Source organism: Ziziphus jujuba, chromosome 5 (assembly GCF_031755915.1).
Source record: "Ziziphus jujuba cultivar Dongzao chromosome 5, ASM3175591v1".
NCBI classification, from domain to species: Eukaryota; Viridiplantae; Streptophyta; class Magnoliopsida; order Rosales; family Rhamnaceae; genus Ziziphus; species Ziziphus jujuba.
In genome coordinates this window covers 1,228,549-1,248,147 of record NC_083383.1, presented here as the reverse complement: position 1 = coordinate 1,248,147, position 19,599 = coordinate 1,228,549, and the positions used below count along the sequence as shown (strand labels likewise).

The 19,599-nt window shown below is 38.8% G+C and overlaps 4 protein-coding genes across 5 annotated transcripts; 2 read left to right on the top strand and 2 right to left on the bottom strand.

The window, feature by feature from the left end:
* The first annotated feature begins 637 nt into the window (after window positions 1-637).
* Window positions 638-2,235, top strand: LOC107419837 (cytokinin riboside 5'-monophosphate phosphoribohydrolase LOG5). The gene is made up of 7 exons (XM_048475161.2): window positions 638-1,027; window positions 1,146-1,243; window positions 1,342-1,372; window positions 1,515-1,614; window positions 1,717-1,787; window positions 1,888-2,022; window positions 2,137-2,235. The coding sequence occupies exons 1-7, from the start codon at window positions 905-907 to the stop codon at window positions 2,233-2,235; spliced, it is 657 nt and encodes a 218-aa protein (XP_048331118.2). The 5' UTR covers window positions 638-904.
* Window positions 2,236-4,655: 2,420 nt separating this feature from the next.
* Window positions 4,656-7,974, top strand: LOC112488754 (ATP-dependent zinc metalloprotease FTSH, chloroplastic). The gene is made up of 5 exons (XM_016028653.3): window positions 4,656-6,268; window positions 6,654-6,900; window positions 6,994-7,177; window positions 7,359-7,530; window positions 7,613-7,974. The coding sequence occupies exons 1-5, from the start codon at window positions 4,943-4,945 to the stop codon at window positions 7,832-7,834; spliced, it is 2,151 nt and encodes a 716-aa protein (XP_015884139.2). The 5' UTR covers window positions 4,656-4,942; the 3' UTR covers window positions 7,835-7,974.
* A 1,017-nt stretch (window positions 7,975-8,991) lies between these two features.
* Window positions 8,992-13,621, bottom strand: LOC107419846 (serine/threonine-protein kinase BSK1). Its single transcript, XM_016028665.4, has 9 exons — window positions 12,990-13,621; window positions 12,718-12,853; window positions 11,934-12,067; window positions 11,634-11,739; window positions 11,112-11,197; window positions 10,262-10,450; window positions 9,999-10,163; window positions 9,804-9,917; window positions 8,992-9,512 (listed from the first exon to the last, which is right to left on the bottom strand). The coding sequence occupies exons 1-9, from the start codon at window positions 13,326-13,328 to the stop codon at window positions 9,258-9,260; spliced, it is 1,524 nt and encodes a 507-aa protein (XP_015884151.1). The 5' UTR covers window positions 13,329-13,621; the 3' UTR covers window positions 8,992-9,257.
* A 2,048-nt stretch (window positions 13,622-15,669) lies between these two features.
* Window positions 15,670-19,599, bottom strand: LOC107419782 (protein ALTERED PHOSPHATE STARVATION RESPONSE 1). Of its 2 annotated transcripts, none has more exons than XM_016028588.3 (4): window positions 18,513-19,599; window positions 18,306-18,418; window positions 17,977-18,200; window positions 15,670-17,048 (listed from the first exon to the last, which is right to left on the bottom strand). In XM_016028588.3, the coding sequence occupies exons 1-4, from the start codon at window positions 19,378-19,380 to the stop codon at window positions 16,328-16,330; spliced, it is 1,926 nt and encodes a 641-aa protein (XP_015884074.1). In that variant the 5' UTR covers window positions 19,381-19,599; the 3' UTR covers window positions 15,670-16,327. The 2 variants fall into 2 exon arrangements, with proteins under 2 accessions (XP_015884074.1, XP_015884077.1); XM_016028591.3 differs by having other exon boundaries at window positions 18,306-18,415.

Genomic DNA, 19,599 nt, shown 5'->3' with positions numbered 1-19,599 from the left:
TTAGAGGTCACTTTTTAAATGATATATATATATATATATATATATAGTGGGGGAAAACGAAGCAATTAGCATAATGAGGCCGAGGCATGTATAGTAAAAACAATAATCACATCATAAGTAACATACAGGTGCAATGTCCTTTGATGCTCCCAAAAAGCTGGGTGTTCCGGCTTAATCACAACCGCTTAACTGTTTAAGTTTTATATTTTTATTTTTATTCATTTTTTAACTCGAAGTTGAAGTTAAATTTTCATATGCCCTGTCGGAGAATAGGTTTCTATGTAAATGGTACGTGGCACGTGAAATAGATAGCTTTCTATGTAGGCCCCTTTTTAATCGATGATTACGACAAGTGCATTAAGGAACGTCTCTACTTTATTAGAAGAAAAAATCATTAGAATCACCTTCAAAATCCTTCTTTTTTATTTTTTATTTTTTTATTATATATATATTTTTTATCATCACCTTCAATTTCAACTTGCTCAACACTTTTACTTCCTACAGTATTCAACTTGTTTGGAAGCCAAGCGTCAATTTATCTGAATAAAGTGGAATTTATACTTTATATTTTTTTGCACTGTGAAACTTTTGACAAAAAAAGAAAAAAAAGAAATTAATGTGAGTGGATAAAGCAGTGAGGCTTGCAGAGTCTGAGCACACCGCAAAGTCGTAGATGCCGGCAAATTTGACGTTTCGAAAGGTTCCTGGATTGGAGGCCACGTTGTACAACAGGATTTCATTAATAAAGGATTGCCATACATGTTTTGTATAGGGTTCTCACTCTATGTATGACCTTGTTGGTTCCCCTTTCGGTATTTGCAAACCTCTTGCTTGACAATCTTGGGATTTAGTCGAACAAGATAAAAAAACAAAGGACTGTTACACAAAAAAATAATTAAGAAAGATGGTGGAGGAGAAGAAGCTGACAGGGAAGTCAAGGTTTAAAAGAGTATGCGTTTTCTGTGGGAGCACTACAGGCAAGAGAGACTGCTACAGTGATGCTGCTGTTGAACTTGGACAAGAGCTGGTATGAAATATTTCCAAACACCTCGCCAAGTTTGTAACTCTTTTTTTTTTTTTTTTTTTTTTTTTTTTTAAATATATATCAATGAATGGTTAAAATATTTTTATGTTGACCAATTCAGGTTTCGAGGAAGTTGGACCTTGTTTATGGAGGAGGAAGTGTTGGATTAATGGGCATAGTTTCTCGAGAGGTTTATCGCGGTGGTGGACACGTACTAGGGTGAGTATTTGTCTTGGGCAATCATACTCATCCACATTTTGGTCTTTAAATTATTATAAAGTCTATTGATTGATGCTGGTTTTTATATACATGCACAGAATCATCCCCAGAAGTCTAATGTGCAGAGAGGTGTGCAAAATCTCTCATCTGGATTCCTGTCTCTCGCTCCCTGAATCAAGAAATTTTATTATATTTTATTTTTTTGTATGGGAGTAATTATATAAGTAGAGTGTGATGCAAAGTATAATACTAATATGCATGCAAAGAGCAGATAACTGGGGAAACAATCGGGGAGGTAAGACCTGTAGCCGACATGCATCAAAGGAAAGCTGAGATGGCCCGCCATTCTGACTGTTTCATTGCCCTTCCAGGTTCCTTGTCTAGCTAGTTTCTCGGTCATATATGGGGGGCAATATATATAAATATAGTTGTAGCTAGCTAATTTTGTAAATGTGTACGATGATTATGATCAGGAGGGTATGGAACTTTGGAAGAGCTGCTAGAAGTCATTTCTTGGGCCCAGCTTGGAATCCACGACAAGCCTGTACTAGAACTAGCCATCATCATCATGAGATGTTCATTTTGTATATTAATTTGAAAGTAGCTGAGTCTCAGTGCTCTATCATTTACGTTTACAATTACAGGTGGGTTTGCTAAATGTGGAAGGCTACTACAACTATCTCCTCACCTTCATAGACAAAGCCGTGGATGAGGGCTTTATCCAGCGCACCATAATCGTCTCTGCTCCTAACGCTAGCGAACTCGTTCAAAAACTCGAGGCATGCCTTCCTTCACATCCTCCCCATAATTAATTTCATTTCGAAACATAATTTATCATTGCGAACACACTAATTTTTATGTTTTTAATTTGTTGTTTTATGCATAACTTACAGGACTACGAGCCAGTGCATGATGGAGTGATTGCAACGGCTAAATGGGAGGGCGAACAAGTGGAGCTCAATGCGTGCTTGTACGCAGATACTGCTCGTTAATTATGGAAATTAATGTCACCTGGGGTTTTTCTCCTCTTCATTTACTTCTTTATAATTAAAGATAATTTTATCTTGAATTCCGTAGTCGTTAGAGAAGGAAATTTCCATATTTGGTAGACAGGTCAGTTACAACTCCACGAAAAGGTGAGAGAAAATGCTAATTTTCTTCATGAAAAACTTCGTTTTGTAGAAAATCATGAAAAGTTGGGAAAGAAACTGTACACTGTATGTATAGTATCACTTTTATGATTTAATTCTGTTGAGCCCTCTCCACCTCGAAACCCTGCTTCTTCAGGGCTTGCATTATACTACGTATATATACCTACCATTCAGATTGGCTTGTATCTTTTAATTTAGTATATACATGTTAGTGTTACGAAACTTTGAATCGACAGCATCCGCTTAACGATTGAATCTCTTGTGGCTAACAAATTTTTTTTTTGGGGCTTTTTTGGGTAAATTTTGTACACCCTTTTTTGGTAGTACAGAAAAAGCACTTTGCATTCTTATTTTATTTGTTTAAAGGATCCACTATCAATATTTCGTCTTTCTTTTCGTGGTACGAAATAGGGTTAGTGTGAAAGAATGACCAATGCTGGAACACGAGAGACCACGAATGGTCTATTGTTTTGTGACAATTTAAAATTCCCTTTATTGTAATACTCTCATAGAAAATTGTCTATAATTTATATGATGATATTCCTATTATATTAATATGCATACATAGGCAGCTAGCCATTGGCCGCTATTTTGACCAATTCATTAATATAGACCAACTTTTTTTTATATTCTGAGTAAAATACAAGACCAAGTTATTCCACCATATAAATATTATTAATTTGTCACAATATATTATGGGAGACCTACTATAATTTAAATGTTTTTGAGGTGAACGTGATAATGATTCTCCATAAAAGGCCAAAAAAATAAAATAAAAAAATAATGAGTATCATTTCAATTTTTGTTCACACATGCACATATATAGGCTGTTATTGGTGAAATTGTTATCATTGTTGATAATTGTAATTGATGACGTACACCTATATTTATTTTATTTGGGATGATTTGATTGGCAGCTCGTATGGTTACCTTAAAGGTGAAAACAAAGACGACAAAAGATTATGTTATTTAAAAATAAAAAATAAAAAAAAAGAAAGAAAGAAATTAAGAAAATAAATGAAAGAGAATAACAAGTGGTTTTGGAAGATTCAAATGTGCAACACGTAAGGCTTTTTTTCTTTTCCTTTATTTTTTTTTGGCGGTAAATACGTAAGGCTCTTTTTAACGAGAAATAACTAAAGCTCTTAACATTTTTTTTTTCCTTGGTAATTTGTAAAGCTCTTAATTCATTGAGAATGAATTAAGATTTTCTGTTTATTTTTTTTTTCTATATTTGTCTATTCTTCGTTTTCAATCTTAATCTTAATCATGATTGTTGGTATACAAAACCATCTTAGCAATAATTTTTTTAAAAAAAATAATTAAATTTCAATTAAACATGTACAGATATATATTTGATATATTAAAAAAAAAGCATGTACAAATATATAATAAAAATGAGTAAAGAATACAAAAGATTGTGGGGCCCACAAGCAACCCACACTAATATGACGTATGCGATGATGCAAGGAGTACAGTGCTAGTTTCACACCATCTACTTTTTTGTTTTTTTTATTTTTTTGGTTTCACACCGTCCAGGCATTTTATCTATTACGAGCTACAAGAGGAAGAAGTAACACTAGTATTTTTATAAATACGCTCATATAAACTGGAGAACCAGATAAGATTTAGTTTCAGATATTTATGAGCAAAATAAATATGCATTTTTCTTTTTTCCCCCCTATCTAAACTTATAACTCGAAAGAAAAGAAACAAAATCGGAAACGTAAGCTAATAATAGCCTTAATTGGCTATCACGAAGGACTCCACACCTTGTGATTTGTAATGCTAAATTGGCACGAGAGTCGCATTCATGAGGAAATGGGAGTCGTACATATCCCACGGGCCACAGTCGCACAACTTTAACATACTTTGTGATTGGTCATCCCTCACATCGTTTTGGAAATTTTGACCTGTGGACCCACGACACTGTTTTCTGGTTGGTTTGCTGCATTAATTCAAAAGGGCTTTGTACATGTACAGATTAGACTGATTTGAGAGCGCAACTTCCAATCATATGGCCCAATTTCGCGCTCTATGTTATATGGCTATGAAGTATGGGCTTGGGTCGCAGTTTGTTAATTGATGGGCTTTGGTAAAGTATTGTGTTAATGAAGTGCTACCAGACGTCGATTTAGACAATAGCTTAGAAATGGCTGGAAACAACTCAGAACACGTAATCCCCGCAACGCTAATGGCCAAAACAAACGAACCCCCAGCCATACTCAAAATTTATGGCGTGGAGTGAAGCAACTTGTTCAAACATATCTCCCAAATTCTAATATTGTGTTTAGGCAATCGTAAAAATCAAATCCAAAACGTCCAAACTTGACCACTGCCCATATAAATATTTCTTTCACTGTGTAATTCCCACAATTTCACAAGGCTTAAACTTTCCCTGTCCGACCCTCATTTTATCATAATTGTTCATTTTCTATCTTCTATCACTAATCAAATTCCAACCTTTCAGGATTGGGTGTTGTTAGCTCGTCCCTCAAGCTCCAGCTACAATCAGAGGCACACATAGCAGCGAAACCACACCGAAGCGATGGCTTCAACCGCTAACCCTTTGCTCTGTTCTAACTTCTTCGGGACTAAATTTCTACTTTCTCCTCCCACTCCCAAAACCACCAAATGGCCAATAAATCCTTTGCCTTTCTCCTCCAGAAGAAAGTTTCTGATGACTAAGAACAGTCTCAACAGAAAACCCAATTCAGAAACCCTCAAATCCATACCATCCCAAGCCGCTCTAGCTGCCCTTTTGTTTACTTCACTCACGCCTAACGCCTTAGCCCTAGACAACGCCAATCCTCCTCAAACTCCTCCACCTGTAGTCGAAGCTCAGCCCGTCCAGCCCGGCTCCGCAGACTCTTCGCCGTTCGGCCAAAACCTCCTCCTCACTGCCCCTAAACCCCAATCCAGGAACGTCTCTGACCTTCCAGAAGGCAGCCAATGGCGGTACAGCGAATTCTTGAACGCAGTGAAGAAGGGCAAGGTCGAGAGGGTCAGGTTCAGCAAAGACGGTTCTGCCCTTCAACTGACCGCTGTTGATGGCCGCCGCGCCACCGTAATTGTCCCAAATGACCCTGACCTTATAGACATTTTAGCCATGAATGGTGTCGATATATCGGTCTCCGAGGGCGATTCCGGTAATGGGTTGTTTAGTTTTATTGGTAATCTGTTGTTCCCATTCCTTGCGTTTGCCGGATTGTTCTTCCTGTTCCGCCGAGCCCAGGGCGGTCCCGGTGGTCCTGGAGGTCTAGGTGGGCCCATGGATTTCGGAAGGTCGAAATCCAAATTCCAAGAAGTTCCAGAGACCGGTGTTACTTTCTCGGATGTTGCTGGAGCTGACCAAGCTAAATTGGAATTACAAGAGGTTGTTGATTTCTTGAAGAACCCAGATAAGTACACTGCCCTCGGCGCCAAAATCCCGAAAGGTTGCCTCTTGGTTGGACCACCCGGTACTGGGAAAACCCTTTTGGCACGGGCTGTGGCTGGTGAGGCTGGCGTGCCTTTCTTCTCATGTGCAGCTTCAGAATTTGTTGAACTTTTTGTGGGAGTGGGAGCTTCAAGAGTGAGGGATTTGTTCGAGAAGGCCAAGTCCAAAGCACCTTGCATTGTGTTTATAGATGAGATTGATGCTGTTGGGAGGCAGAGAGGGGCAGGTCTAGGAGGTGGAAATGATGAGAGGGAGCAAACTATTAACCAGCTCTTAACTGAGATGGATGGCTTCTCTGGTAATTCTGGAGTGATTGTCTTGGCTGCTACCAACAGGCCTGATGTTCTTGATTCCGCGTTGTTGAGGCCCGGCAGGTTCGACCGTCAGGTCACTGTTGACAGGCCTGATGTTGCTGGTAGAGTGAAGATCCTTCAGGTTAGCTAGCTCTGTGCAAACTCAACCCACGTTGTTATATATCGTGGTTCCTTTATATGGTCATTTGTGTTGGTTTCTAATTTTGAGGCTGCCTGTAATTCTGGAAGTTGTGTCAATAGGCATAAGGAGCGATGATTTTATATTCCACATTTAGCATGCTTACAGTTCTGTTAATAAATTTACTCAAAAATAAAATGGTATTGTTTTATGTTACTCCACATTTCTAATGGCTCCTTACCGACAGCAAGGGTGCCAGAGTTTCATCTTAAAATTGATGTTTACTTCTAAATAGATACATTGGTGTCTTTTACAGATTGATTTCTATGTGCATTGAAAGTGATCTAGTAGTAAAATATATCAAATATCATGTTTCTTTTTATGACAGGTGCACTCCAGAGGGAAAGCACTTGCAAAAGATGTGGACTTCGAGAAAATTGCGAGGAGAACACCAGGTTTCACCGGAGCTGACTTACAGAACCTGATGAATGAAGCTGCTATTCTTGCGGCCAGGCGTGACCTCAAGGAAATAAGCAAAGATGAGATATCCGATGCTCTTGAGCGGATAATTGCAGGACCAGAGAAGAAAAATGCTGTAGTTTCAGATGAGAAGAAGAAATTAGTTGCCTACCATGGTATATAAACATATCCATTAGTTGGTCCTGTTTCTAGATCATTTGCTTTGGGTTGCGACTAGCTAATTCCTATCCGTGCATATCATTTTTCAGAGGCTGGGCATGCTCTAGTTGGTGCGCTGATGCCAGAATATGATCCAGTAGCCAAGATATCCATCATTCCACGTGGTCAAGCAGGTGGACTTACCTTCTTTGCCCCAAGTGAAGAGAGGCTCGAGTCTGGACTGTATAGCAGAAGCTACTTGGAGAATCAGATGGCTGTCGCTCTTGGTGGGAGGTTGGTTACCGACTCATGTCCGTTAATTCCTTTTAAAGTTTCCTGGGCATAAGACTTTTCATTTTCAAAATGTCTCTGAAACGCATGTAAATAAACTTAGTAGTAAGGCATGTGCCTTTTATCTCCAATACTCAAGTATTTTGGGACAGCTTCCTTCAGTCTTGTACTGCATGTAATGCAGGGTGGCAGAAGAAGTCATTTTTGGGCAGGAGAATGTGACAACAGGGGCGTCAAATGACTTCATGCAAGTTTCCCGTGTAGCTAGACAGATGGTTGAGAGATTTGGGTTCAGCAAAAAAATTGGACAGATTGCAATTGGTGGACCTGGAGGCAACCCCTTCTTGGGTCAACAGGTAACATTAATATTAATATTATTTGCATCTTTGTCTACTCTCTATTTATTCACTGACAAAATTGTTTATATACGAAATGCAGATGTCATCCCAGAAAGATTACTCCATGGCAACTGCTGATGTTGTGGATGCAGAGGTAAGGGAGCTGGTAGAGGAAGCTTATTCAAGGGCCAAGCAGATCATCACAACCCACATTGATATCCTCCACAAACTTGCTCAACTACTCATAGAGAAAGAAACTGTTGATGGAGAAGAATTTATGAGCCTGTTCATTGACGGAAAAGCTGAGCTATATGTCGCATGATTATGGACTTTTTAGGTGAAATGATGTATAATAGAGCCCACCCAAGTGGAACCATGTTTTTATTGTAACATATACACATGTACACGTCGAGAACCAATTGATTATTCATCAAATTCAAGAAAAAAAATAGCATTACAATCCGATGGATCCAGAAATCTCAGCAAGAAGGGCCAATTTGAAAGGGCAATTTTTAACGAGTCACCCCTATATGTGTACATTTCTAATGGAGTTCGAAAATATATATCAACTTTAATGGAGAAATAAAATTGGGAGCTCCATCCATCAAATTTATATCCTAAATTCTATGCTTGTCCAGATAAAAATCTTAGACATGTTTTTGTTAAATGAAACGGCGTGTTTCATAACACCCTTCCAACTTCAGCCCCAGAACATGCATCCTGCTCTGAATCCCTATTTGAAGAACCTTCCTTCCCAAAGAATTCCCTACACATCACTCTCACATTTTTCATAAGCTCATGGCTAACACCATGGTTCAAAATCTGGAGAAAAACCCCACTCTAGATGGGCTTCCGATGGCGAACCAAGCGTTGTCTCTAAAAGAATTTCTGGAGATCAATAACTGGGTTATTAATATCTTCGCAACAGTAGTAATTAAATATTGAGGAATTATTAGTAATTCGGAAAATATTGGAGAAACTATTAGTAGAGCAAGCTGGTATTTGAGATGGGGGTTTGATAAAACATTTTGGGATTGAATTTATGCCACTTTCAGCTGAAGACTGAACTCTAGCAATTGGCTCAGGCCAACTTTGTAAGCAGCTCGTCATGTTTTTCTTGGTTGCCAAATAGAAAGGATAAAAAGAGAGGGTTTAATAAGTGTACATAGTTTTTGCTTTGGTGCGCTTTGAAAGCTGCCCAAAGGGGGGGGTCCTTACATTAGGATCGGAATGGATTTATAAGTTACCGCGCCGTAAGCAACTTGATTGCTCATTACCATATTAAATGAAAAATAAAAAATTAAGAAAAAGGTAAATTAATTAAATTCATTGATGGAGAAGAATTTAGGAGCCTGTGTAAATTTACGGAAAAGCTGAGCTACATGTTGCATAATTATGGACTTTTTAGGTGAAATGATGTATAATAGAGCCAACCCAAGTGGAACCATGTTTGTCTTGTATCATATACATATAGACATGTACACATCAAGAACCAAATAATTATTTCATCAAATCCAAGAAAAAAATAGCGTGACAGTTGATGCAAATGAAACAAGTTTTGCCCCTCTCCCTATGGTACATCCTGGTGAAAACCACATTCCCGTTTCTTGTAATGCATGATACACTTCCATTTCCCATCGCATATGAACGCCACATGTTTTGTTACAACAACAACCACTTGAGTACAACAAATGCTTCGTTAAGCATTTGTGCTTAAAGAAAAAAAAAAATTACAGGATTACTTCTCAATTTCCTCTCCCACCCTTTTGCCTTTTTTCTTCAAGTGCAGCAGCCTCATTTAACATGTCAGCTGCATCCTTGTGCATGTCTAGCTTGGCAAGGGCAACTGCCTGCATGTAAAATGCTGTTGACCAGTCAGGATAAACACATTGTGCTTGCATTGCATCTCTGAGGGCAGCGTCTGGTTGATCACAAAGGAGATGGCAAAGACTTCGCCGCGCATAGACAGTTGGAGAAACCATGGTTCCCACTTCTATGAACTGCACATAAAGACAGAATGATTTTATAAAAGATCTTTGGAATCTTACAGTACTATGGCATAGAACGTCTGTGTGCTATCCTAACTAGTGCCATTTTATTATACCTCATGTTTAAACCCCTCTCTAAAAAATCCCAAGTCCCACCATCTGAAATTTCAGGATTCTAACATACTTCGTTAGTTCCTGCATATGCATTCCCAAATACTTGCACTTGGTGTAGGGCAATAAAATGGGTGCCTAAAAGTTTTACCATAAAGCAGAATACATATTTGAGAAGAACATAGCACATACCTGAGAATAACAATCTATTGCCGTTTTAAAATCTCTGTCTCGAAATGCCAAGTCCCCTCGCTTTCTGGCTTCCAACATATCTCTCATCTGCTGGGTCCACTCTTGAAAAGACAACTAATACAAAACCAAATTTTAGCATAGTACTACCAATAAGCATTTGAATGCAGAAGGTCAAAAGTTCTATAATCCAAGCACCTCATTTGTTCCTTCATCATCTTTGTAGTGTGTCATCACTAAAATCTGGTGGATAGCTGTGAGGTCCATCCGTGAACAGGCATCACCCATTGCAGAAAGAGGGTGTTGTGGAGTTGGAGGTGCTTCCTCATGCTTTTGAATTCCAAGCATCACATAAGATGGAACCTAAAAGATACAATAACCATAAAATGTGGTTAAAAGCGAATATTAGGAAACATAGGCATAATAAAAAGCTGCCTCAAGACTCTGAAATAAAGCCTTACATCAGGTTTATTTTGCAGTGGGGCGAGTGTTCCTACAAGATCTTTGGTATTTGGCCGCTCCCTGGGTTCATACTGCAAGCAGCGTGAGGCAAGTTCAAAAACCACAGTTGCCTCCTCTGTTGAAAAGTTTCCTTCCAAGTGTGAATCCATCAACAGAAGAATGTTTTTACCCCTTATCATATCAAGAGCCTGCACATATAGCTCTCATAATTAATAGAAAATTTTTATCTTCACGTCAAACAATAATCTGAACCTTGTTCCGTAACTATCATTATGTCTGACCATTTAAAGTCAACCCTTAATTAGCTCATTCCCCTACTTGGTTAAAGCAATAGAGGGCTGGGTTTACACACAACCAAGTCCACTAAGCTCAACCACAAAAAATATATATATGAGTTTGTCAATTCAGCAATTCTCAAGAAATAACATATCTCACAACTTAAATAATTTTGGGAAATTAAAGACCCATTTTATCCAGAATTTACAATAAAACAAAAGTCAATGTTTAATGGCAATGGCATAAAACAAAACCATCCACTACAGGAAAAAAACTTGTAACTTTCCTACAAAAAACAAAAATAAATAAATAAATAAATAAAAAAGAAGAAGAAGAGAGAGAGAGAGAGAGAGAGAGAGAGAGAGAGAGAGAGAGAGAGAGAGAATTCCCAAAGACAAAGTCATAAAGAAGGAAAATCTAACATATTTGATTGTAGGGGTTTCCATTTTCCAATGTCAGTCTTCTATTACAAACAAAATACTTAGTAGCTCAAATCATAATCCAAACATAAAAGATAAGAAGTAAAAGTAAAAATAGAGAGAGATGGAAAACATGACATGTTAAGAAACTCACGTGACTTGGAGGGATGTGCTTCCCACTGAGAAGATCCAAAAGGACAGTCCCAAAACTGAAGATAACACTTTCTGGAGTTACCCTTCCTACAGCATATAAAGGATATTGTAAATCATAAAATATCACTCATTTGCAATTAAAATGTAATCTATTTTGCAAATAGATTGATTGTTTCTCATTCTCAAAGATGCTAGTGTACTCTTTGCTTCAGTATAACTAAATAGTAAATTAACCAAGGCATGCAATTCTTTAAGTAATAATAATTAGTACTGTATGTCAAATAAATATATCGGACACAAAATTAAGAATTCCTCTTAAGAATTTCCTAACAGTTTGTAGTTGATTAGAGATGATAAATTTATTGCAGATAAAATTGAGAATATCTCTTAAGAATTTCTTAGCAGTTTGTAGTTTATAAGAGATACTAAGGATAGGTTGTACCTCAATAAACAGAGGGCATTGACAGTTGACTTACAAATTCATAATGCAAAATTGTTTACATAAATGAAGATAAACAAGTACCATTTCTTAGATACTCAGGAGGTGTATAAGCCAGGTTAGTGCTGTAACTTTTTCCATCCCTGCTATTTTTCATCAACCCAAAACACGAAAGCCGAGGATCACCATCCTGCCAAAACATTGAAATGTTTACAAACTTTGGGGTGATAAAAACAAAAGCATTTATCCTCCAAATGACAGTATCTTAAATCTTAACACGACCATAAATGAATCCACTTTAACCATAGTTAGGTCACACACTGATGTCAATTCTTGTACAAATTGCATAAGTAAAATCTTCAAATTTGATGAAAGAGATTATACCTCATCAAAGAGAACTCTATATGCATTTAAATCATGGTACAATGGACGACCTTCAGTACTGCAATAATCCAATGCTTCACCAATGTATAGAGCAACTCTTAGACGCATTGCCCACTCAATGGTCTGATTTTCCCCTGCAAGAAAGTTTAAACTAAATTAATCCAGCAAATACTTCAATTAATCTACCGAACTAAATTAATCCAACAGATACTTCAATTACTCTAGCGAACGAATTAGTGAGGATTGAGGCGTTTGATCATATTAGAGGCCAAAAAAACATAAAAAATAAATAAATAAAATAAAAATAAAAATAAAAATCACGTTTTCTCATGAAGCAACTTAGTTATCATTTAACCCCCAATGCAATGGAAAAGACACTACATGTTTCTCCATTGATTGGTACAGAAACGTATCTTGTGGTTCAAAACAGTGTACAAGCTTTCTAAATTCGACCACTAAAAATTATTATTTTAGTGATGCATAACAGCGTTTACAATGGAAGCAAATAGATACATAAACAGACAACCGTATAAAATGCCAGTAGGTCATCATACATAGACCTTTCTAAACTTCAACATTTAATTGAAATGCAGTGGGACTCAAATTCTAGACTACAGTAATCTCCATTGAATTTACCAAGTAACTCACTTTTTTATCGCAAGTCAAAATCACTTTTTTGTTTTTTGTTTTTGTTTTTTTTTTTTTTTTTTTTTTTTTTAATAAACAAAACCACGGGGAAAATTTTTCAAAACAGCAAAGCCCTAGTTTTTACAGAAGAACGTACAGTGGAACAAATGTTTGGCAAGGGTATCGTTGGGCATGTACTCGGCAACTAGCAATCTTTCGTCGCCATCGCAGCAATACCCAATCAAATTAGCAAGCCTTTTGTGCCGGAACTTCCCAACACCCCAAGCTTCATCCTGAACAAAAAGTTTTATTTTATTTTATTAATAAAAAAAATAAAATAAGAACAATTAAATACGCTAGAAAATCGAAACCCTAACAATAATTGATCCAAATCGAAAGGATAGCAGATAAAAGAATCCGAGAAAGTACGGCGAATTGCTTGGGGTCGGGCCAGGCCAACTTAGTGAATTTCTTGACGGCGATCCATCGACGATTGTTTTGGTTCTGGAGGCGGCCCTTGTAGACGACATTGGGGGCTTTCTCTCCGCTTTCGGAGACGATAAAGTCGGCGCTGAAGTTGTTGGTGGCTGCTTTCAGGTCGGCGAACGAGAACTCCGAAAACGCAGGCACGCCTCCGGGTCCTGGTGGAACGGCGTCGGTTCCATTGGACGGGTAAGGACGGTGGTTGTTGTTTTGGCCCTGCTGTTGCTGGTGGTTTTTGTCTTCCAGGTGCGGTTCTTTCAAGGCGGACGATTCGCAACAGCCCATAACTCAGTCGGGTTGACTCAGTGCCCCACCTCCGCCAGCTGTTTGTTGATTATCATAGAGAGAGAGAGAGAGAGAGAGAGCGAGAGATGGGGTGGGTGGGTTAGTGGCAGTGCTAATATAATTAATCTTCGAACCCGCCCGTGTGCGAGGGGCGAAAAGAGAGCGATAGAGAGATCTAGGGAGTGATGTTGAGCTGCAGCTTTCTTTTCCTTCTCATTGCTTTCTCTCTCCTTTTTGTTTTTCTGCACTGACAAACACCTCTGTCTCTCTCTGTTTCTTCCTACAGTTCAATTGTCCGTTTTATATCTAAAAGGGCAATCCCGTCATTCCCCGTTTGAATCCCCCAACGTCTCAATTTTTTCCTTTCTTTTTTTATCTCTCAAGGTTTTTTGGCCGTTGATTTTCTTCTTCTTCGGTTTTCAATGTTGTTGCTGGTACTGTTTTGACAGACACCCCTAAAATCTCCAAGTGCTTTATATAATCCCATAATCCCAACTAAAATAACCACACCATCAATCACAATTCTTATCTATCATATTCTCCTCTATTAATCATTCGTTATATTAAATGTACATATAATAGCATAAGACATTAACATAATATTATGCTATTTATATCTTTCTTTCTTTCTATGGTGTTTTTAGAATTTGTTGGAAACAGAAAAATTTGCACAAGCATAATGTGACGGTCCGCATCTTTAGAATGGCCTAGTGGTATTTTCATAAATATTTGAAGGTCAGAATCTTCAATCTCGGACTGTGGGAAGTTCTTAAGAATGTCACTAAAATGGTGCATATCGAATGGCAGATCAAGATTCGAAGGTTTGCTAGAAAAAACCCCATTATGATTTCTCGCACAAAGTGATATCTGTGGCTACCGGAAAGGAAATGGCTCAATAAGCTCTTTAGGGGGTGGTCTGTGTCTAGCTCTCCACGGCCCCCGGCTCCGGCTTCGAACTTGGGTTAAGCGAGCCTCCCAAGGGTGACGGCAAGCCATGGGGCGGACATAAAGTGCCACGAAGGTGGGCTTATGTCTCCGAAGGACAAGGAGTTCCGAAGACAGTACCGGTAGGCGCTTTGAACTGGTATTGCGCGTCACTCCTGTGTCAGAGGCTGAGTGTAGCATTCACTATGCCGTTTTCTATCGGCTATGCCAAGAACACACATAGGCCTTTGTTACAAGGTTGTGGCAAATGTGCCAATGAACGAGAGCTCGGGTTCTGCCTCACTCAAGTAGGTCGGAAGCTAAATAGGCACGGACAGGGCGACACCGTGCCATCGGGTGACATTCGTATGTGGGCTTCCGATCTTGTGTTGCTACCTTGGGTGGCATGTTGGCATAATACTAGTGTACATGCTCCTGGATCGGATGCTATTCGAGATGTGCATGGACCAAGGCCCGAGTGGAAAGATGGGTTGCTGGCTAGATCTTGGCATAAGATTGAGTAACAAGCTACAGAGTGAGCGTGAGGCCATCGGACTAGCTTGCTGAGCGGCATGAGCCATGATGATTATGGGAACCTCAGGAACGTATAATTAGTAGCAGATGGGTCGCTATATGAACTCGGATAGTGAAAAGGCTAGCCATGACTAGAAAATTTTGACACCGCACGGTCTATTTTCACTGTATAAAATGTAGGACCGTGACATATAGCGACTGTAACTGACAAGGAGAATCAATAAAATCTAGCTTTGCGTCTACACTGGGCGGGCGTGTTTGGATATTTGACATTTATTTGGTCAGACTCAGATCTCATACGCCATCCGTACACAACGTTAGGCTTTGGAGCCAGCAACGAGACTAATTGGCAAAGACATTATAAGATTTAATACCTATTAAAAGTTATTTTATTTAAACTTAAAAATATGCTTAGATCAATATATAACAATTTTTTTATCAAGGAAAAAGATATGTAGGTTTTTAGCCCCAAAAAAAAAAAATGTTACGTAAGATGGTGATCGAAGCTCCGAATCATAATCCTTCTCATACATGCACAACAAGGAAACGTCATCAGTTTATTGTCGATCATTTTCAGGTTTTTTAAAATTGTAGTTGAACCACGTTATACCTCGGATTTGACATATGAAAGTGACCGCGCTCACAATGCCTACCATGAACCCGCACGCGTCCTAATATTTTGACTATTTTCTAAGTCCGTGCCGAATACTTTTTGTTTTCCGTGCTCCATTTTTTTTTTTTTTTTTCTTTGGAGCTAATTTTCTCAAGTTTTCTTTTGCATTTGGTCATCAAGTTACATCGTCAGTCAATTGACCACCGTATTAGAGTTTCATAGGGTTGCTGTTTGCTACATGCGGCGAGATCATTGATTAGGCAACCAAAGTAAGTGGCAAGTATCATACATTTATATGCATGTTAGGGTGTAAAGAAAAGACTCAAAATTAAGTTGTAACAATTAGGTGAAATAAACTTACTAATCTCACGATTCCTAACTCAGATCTCATACATATATAACAAGAAAGAATGGTATTTAGCAATACATTCAGCAGTGGTTAATTTCTCTAAAACACCTATGGAACCACACGTATGAAGAGAGATTTGGGAAGATGATGCTCTGTCATCGTGCCCAAACTACTCTTTCTCATGTAACCAGTAGGCAAATTCACCAAAAGAATAAAATGTAAGCAGCAGGCATGGTTTTCCCTATACTCAATTCCCGCTGAGAAGTCTCTGCTATGCCAAATGCAAAACAATATATGCAATATGCACTCCAAAGATTTAGGATTAAAAAGACCAAAACAGATTCCACTCCAAAGATTTAGGATTCAAAAGATTAAGGATGGTTCTTATATACTCAACTTCTGGTTGATATTCTAACCCTTGCCTCTACGTAAATGACGCACAAAAGCTGGCGGGCCTCTGCTTTATGCATAACCTGGTTCGTTCAATTAACCAGGCAAAGAAAATTGCCACCCTCAATTATAATGTATGACCATCGATCAAATTACCAACGAAGTACCTCTTGAACCGCACGTTGAGGTTCAAAGCTGCTCATGCCTCAGTTCTTCCACGCGTATGCCAAGCTCCTCGTACACTTGTATGGAGTTTCCAACAAACTTCTCTAATGCCATAAATATCTGCTTCAAACCCAATTGCACGTTAGTAGATGTTGATCTGATAATTCCAAACTGGTTATTGTCTTCCTCAGCAGCAGATACTACCATCTTAATTTCTCGACTCTGCATCACCTTATGTATCTTTTGCTCCTCTCTCTCCATGATTTTAACCTTTCTTTCTAAGTCTCTGTCTGAAATCACCATTTGTTGAAGATCCCCGTTATGCTGCTTCAAGAGCAAATCTATGGCGCCCAAAAATCCCTGGATGGCTCCAACCACTTCCTTGTCTTGGAGTTTCTCCATGGATTGCGACCAGTTATTACAGAACACAAATATAGGTGGTGCACCAACTCGTCCAGGAGAGAAGGGAATCAAACTATCATCAGCTGTGTCTTCATCAGGTTCATATAGAAGACATCTCATAAGCCAACCATTCAAGGATTTTACGTAGTCTTGTTGGATAATAATCCAATTGGAGAAGCACAGGGTAAAGTTTTGAAGCTCTAACTTCAGTTGTATAGCAGCTTCAAGATGAGCATTTGTGAGTTTCGAATTAGATGTCATGGCATCTAAACCTTTGGCTTCTTCAACTACTTGGTGCTGACGCTTGTGACATTCTAGCATTGTTTTCCACATTGGAAGAAACCTGCAAAAACAGCAAATTGCGTATCAGCAAAACGTTGCGGAGGATCGTTTAGTAATTAATTAAGGTACGTTGATGGGTTTCATTTCATGAACTCAACAGAATCCCCTTTTCCCCTGTGTGGGTGGGTGTTGGAAACAGAATCCTTGCTAGAACAACTATGTATAGCTGCAAAATCTGTTCTTTTGGGGTGCAAAATACTCAAACGTCCCAAACCAAAAATAATTAGGTGTCATTCAACACAAAAAAATAATTAGGTGTCTACCAGAACCATCTGTTTATAAATTAATGTATGCATCTTAATTAAGCGAAAAGAACATATATTTCATCGCTATTCAGAAAAATCTCATTGTATATTTACCCGCCAATTAACAAAAAGTACATGAAGGATGATTAAACCATTTACTTGGCCGCAGAGGATTTATTTCATGGAAACCCACATTAAAAGATAATAGCATCTCTGCTTCTTTTTGTTGAGTGTCAGAGAAGTTACTTGGGTCAAGGAATTCAAAAAAAGTCAAAGCAAAGAAATAACTTTAAAACGGCAGCAGTAGTTTTTTGTTCTCTCTTTAAGCTCAAGGGAGAGAATAGGACATGCCAATTTTCTCTTTTTCTGCAAACTAGCTTTTTATTTACTATATTCTTAATTATTTTTACTAATTTTGTATTGATTTTAACAGTCTCCAATATAGACTAAATAACATGGAAAATTGTTTGATATTAATTACATCATCTATAAATCTAGCTGTTATTAAACCCCAAATGATCATCATCCTGTCAATAAGATTCAATAATGGTATAACTTTCTTTAAACAATTTAAGTGAGTTTCACCATCTCCTAACAGGAACAGACAATTCGCCGAACATTAGAAAAAAGAGATGAAATTAAAAGTGTGAATTTATGGAAAGCATTAAAATCAAAAACACATACCTATGGTCCAATTCTTTGATCTGCGGCCATAACTCTTCGTCTCTCAGATTGCTAATTGCAATTGATATCCTGTCAACAACCTGAAACGCAATCTTCAATTTAGTTGATAAGTTCCTGAGCAATGTCCTGGTGGAGCTAGCTTTGTGAGCATCATCACCCTTCTTAACCAAATGTTTAAGTTGCTGGCACTTCTTCTCATGAATTGTACGCAACTTTTCTTCAGCCTACAGTTGTAGAAGAGATATTCAAACGCCATGTTACACTGACGTATAATTAGTTCAAGGAGCAGTATGCTTTTCAAGTCAAGGAAATTAGATATCAAAACAAACCTTGACTTCACCATAAAGTTTCCTCTCCCACAGCAACAGCTTCTTCAGAGTGGAAGACAGATTCCGTGAACTCATTCCCATCTCTTCTTCAGAACCCAAACGAACATAATCTACTGCCACACCAATCATGATACGTTGAGCCACCAATTAAAACTTCTAAATTCAGACAAACTAATTAGGGGGGAAATACTAAATTAAGATCAAAACCTTTACTGGTAGTAATTCTTTGACGATGGTTGAGCAGGTTCAAAACTTCAATGCCTGACTCTGACGCTTTCTCGAACAGTACCTGAATCTCAGTCATAGACTCTGAGACGCCGCGTGTATCACTTGGAGTTGTGGAGGCAGCCGAATCTTTGGCATTCTCGGGCCCTTCTTTTATCGGATCACTTCCTTTGCTCACGGCTCGAACTTGACATGTCGTCGTATTGCCATCCTCCGCCTTAACGCTTGGCGTAGTCTCACTCTGCCCCTTCTCTTCAGCTTTTTTTGCATAAGTGCCGCTAAATTTCCCATCTCCATCTGATTTCAGTTTATCCGCAGCTTCACCCTCTGGGATAGAAACGTAAAACCGCTCGAACCTATCGTAGGTGTCGAAGAAATTAAACAAATCCCAAGCCGGGGTGATTGGAGACGGTGGCGGAGGCGGTTTACGCGAAGTTAAGAAGTTAAAATTGTAGGGGATTGGGCTCTGGGTTTCGTCGTGGTTAAGATAATGATTGCGGATGAGTAATGATGACTCCAAATCTTTATCAGTATCTCCATCTTCGGAATCTGAGTGGAATGGCAGGTGTGAGTCTGAGTTCGAACTCGAGTGGGAGTGTGAGTGTGAGTGGTGATCAGGTGAAGCGACCGGTAGAGAAGGTTTAACAGGATCGCCGTTGGTTTGGGGGTTTGGATTTTGAGCGAAGAAACGTTGGAGAGTGAGGCCAAGCGACTTAAGGGATTCTAAGTAGGCAGCATGGGCTTCGGACAACGCACTGCTTTGTCGGAGAGCTTCGTCGATGTAGTTGCAGCGGTCCCGGCATAAAGCCACGGCCGGCAGATCCTCGAGCCTCGAGGAGGAGCAACCCATGAGTGCCACGTATACGTGCCTGGGTAGGAGCTAGAACTGGACAAATCGAGAGCCCAAAGTCCTCTCGTAGATTGAAAGGCTCTGCCTTTTTCGAATTTAAAACAGGGAGCTTGATTTTCGGGTGAGCTTAATCATCTTATTAAATTCCGCATTTATGCTGGTTTGGGAATGCCAAGGACCACTTACTCGATAAATTTGCAGACAGAGAGGGAAAGCCTT

Coding starts and splice junctions, on each gene's coding strand:
- LOC107419837 (XM_048475161.2), top strand. CDS start 905: ATGGTGGAGGAGAAGAAGCTGACAGGGAAGTCAAGGTTTAAAAGAGTA. Junction 1,615..1,716: donor CTGTTTCATTGCCCTTCCAG/GTTCCTTGTCTA, acceptor GATTATGATCAG/GAGGGTATGGAACTTTGGAA. Junction 1,788..1,887: donor TTGGAATCCACGACAAGCCT/GTACTAGAACTA, acceptor TTACAATTACAG/GTGGGTTTGCTAAATGTGGA.
- LOC107419782 (XM_016028588.3), bottom strand. CDS start 19,380: ATGGGTTGCTCCTCCTCGAGGCTCGAGGATCTGCCGGCCGTGGCTTTA. Junction 18,419..18,512: donor AAGAATTACTACCAGTAAAG/GTTTTGATCTTA, acceptor TTGGTGTGGCAG/TAGATTATGTTCGTTTGGGT. Junction 18,201..18,305: donor AACTTTATGGTGAAGTCAAG/GTTTGTTTTGAT, acceptor CTACAACTGTAG/GCTGAAGAAAAGTTGCGTAC.
- LOC112488754 (XM_016028653.3), top strand. CDS start 4,943: ATGGCTTCAACCGCTAACCCTTTGCTCTGTTCTAACTTCTTCGGGACT. Junction 6,269..6,653: donor GTAGAGTGAAGATCCTTCAG/GTTAGCTAGCTC, acceptor TTTTTATGACAG/GTGCACTCCAGAGGGAAAGC. Junction 6,901..6,993: donor GAAATTAGTTGCCTACCATG/GTATATAAACAT, acceptor ATCATTTTTCAG/AGGCTGGGCATGCTCTAGTT.
- LOC107419846 (XM_016028665.4), bottom strand. CDS start 13,328: ATGGGCTGTTGCGAATCGTCCGCCTTGAAAGAACCGCACCTGGAAGAC. Junction 12,068..12,717: donor TGCCAAACATTTGTTCCACT/GTACGTTCTTCT, acceptor ACTTTCTTGCAG/GGGAAAATCAGACCATTGAG. Junction 11,198..11,633: donor TCCTGAGTATCTAAGAAATG/GTACTTGTTTAT, acceptor TATATGCTGTAG/GAAGGGTAACTCCAGAAAGT.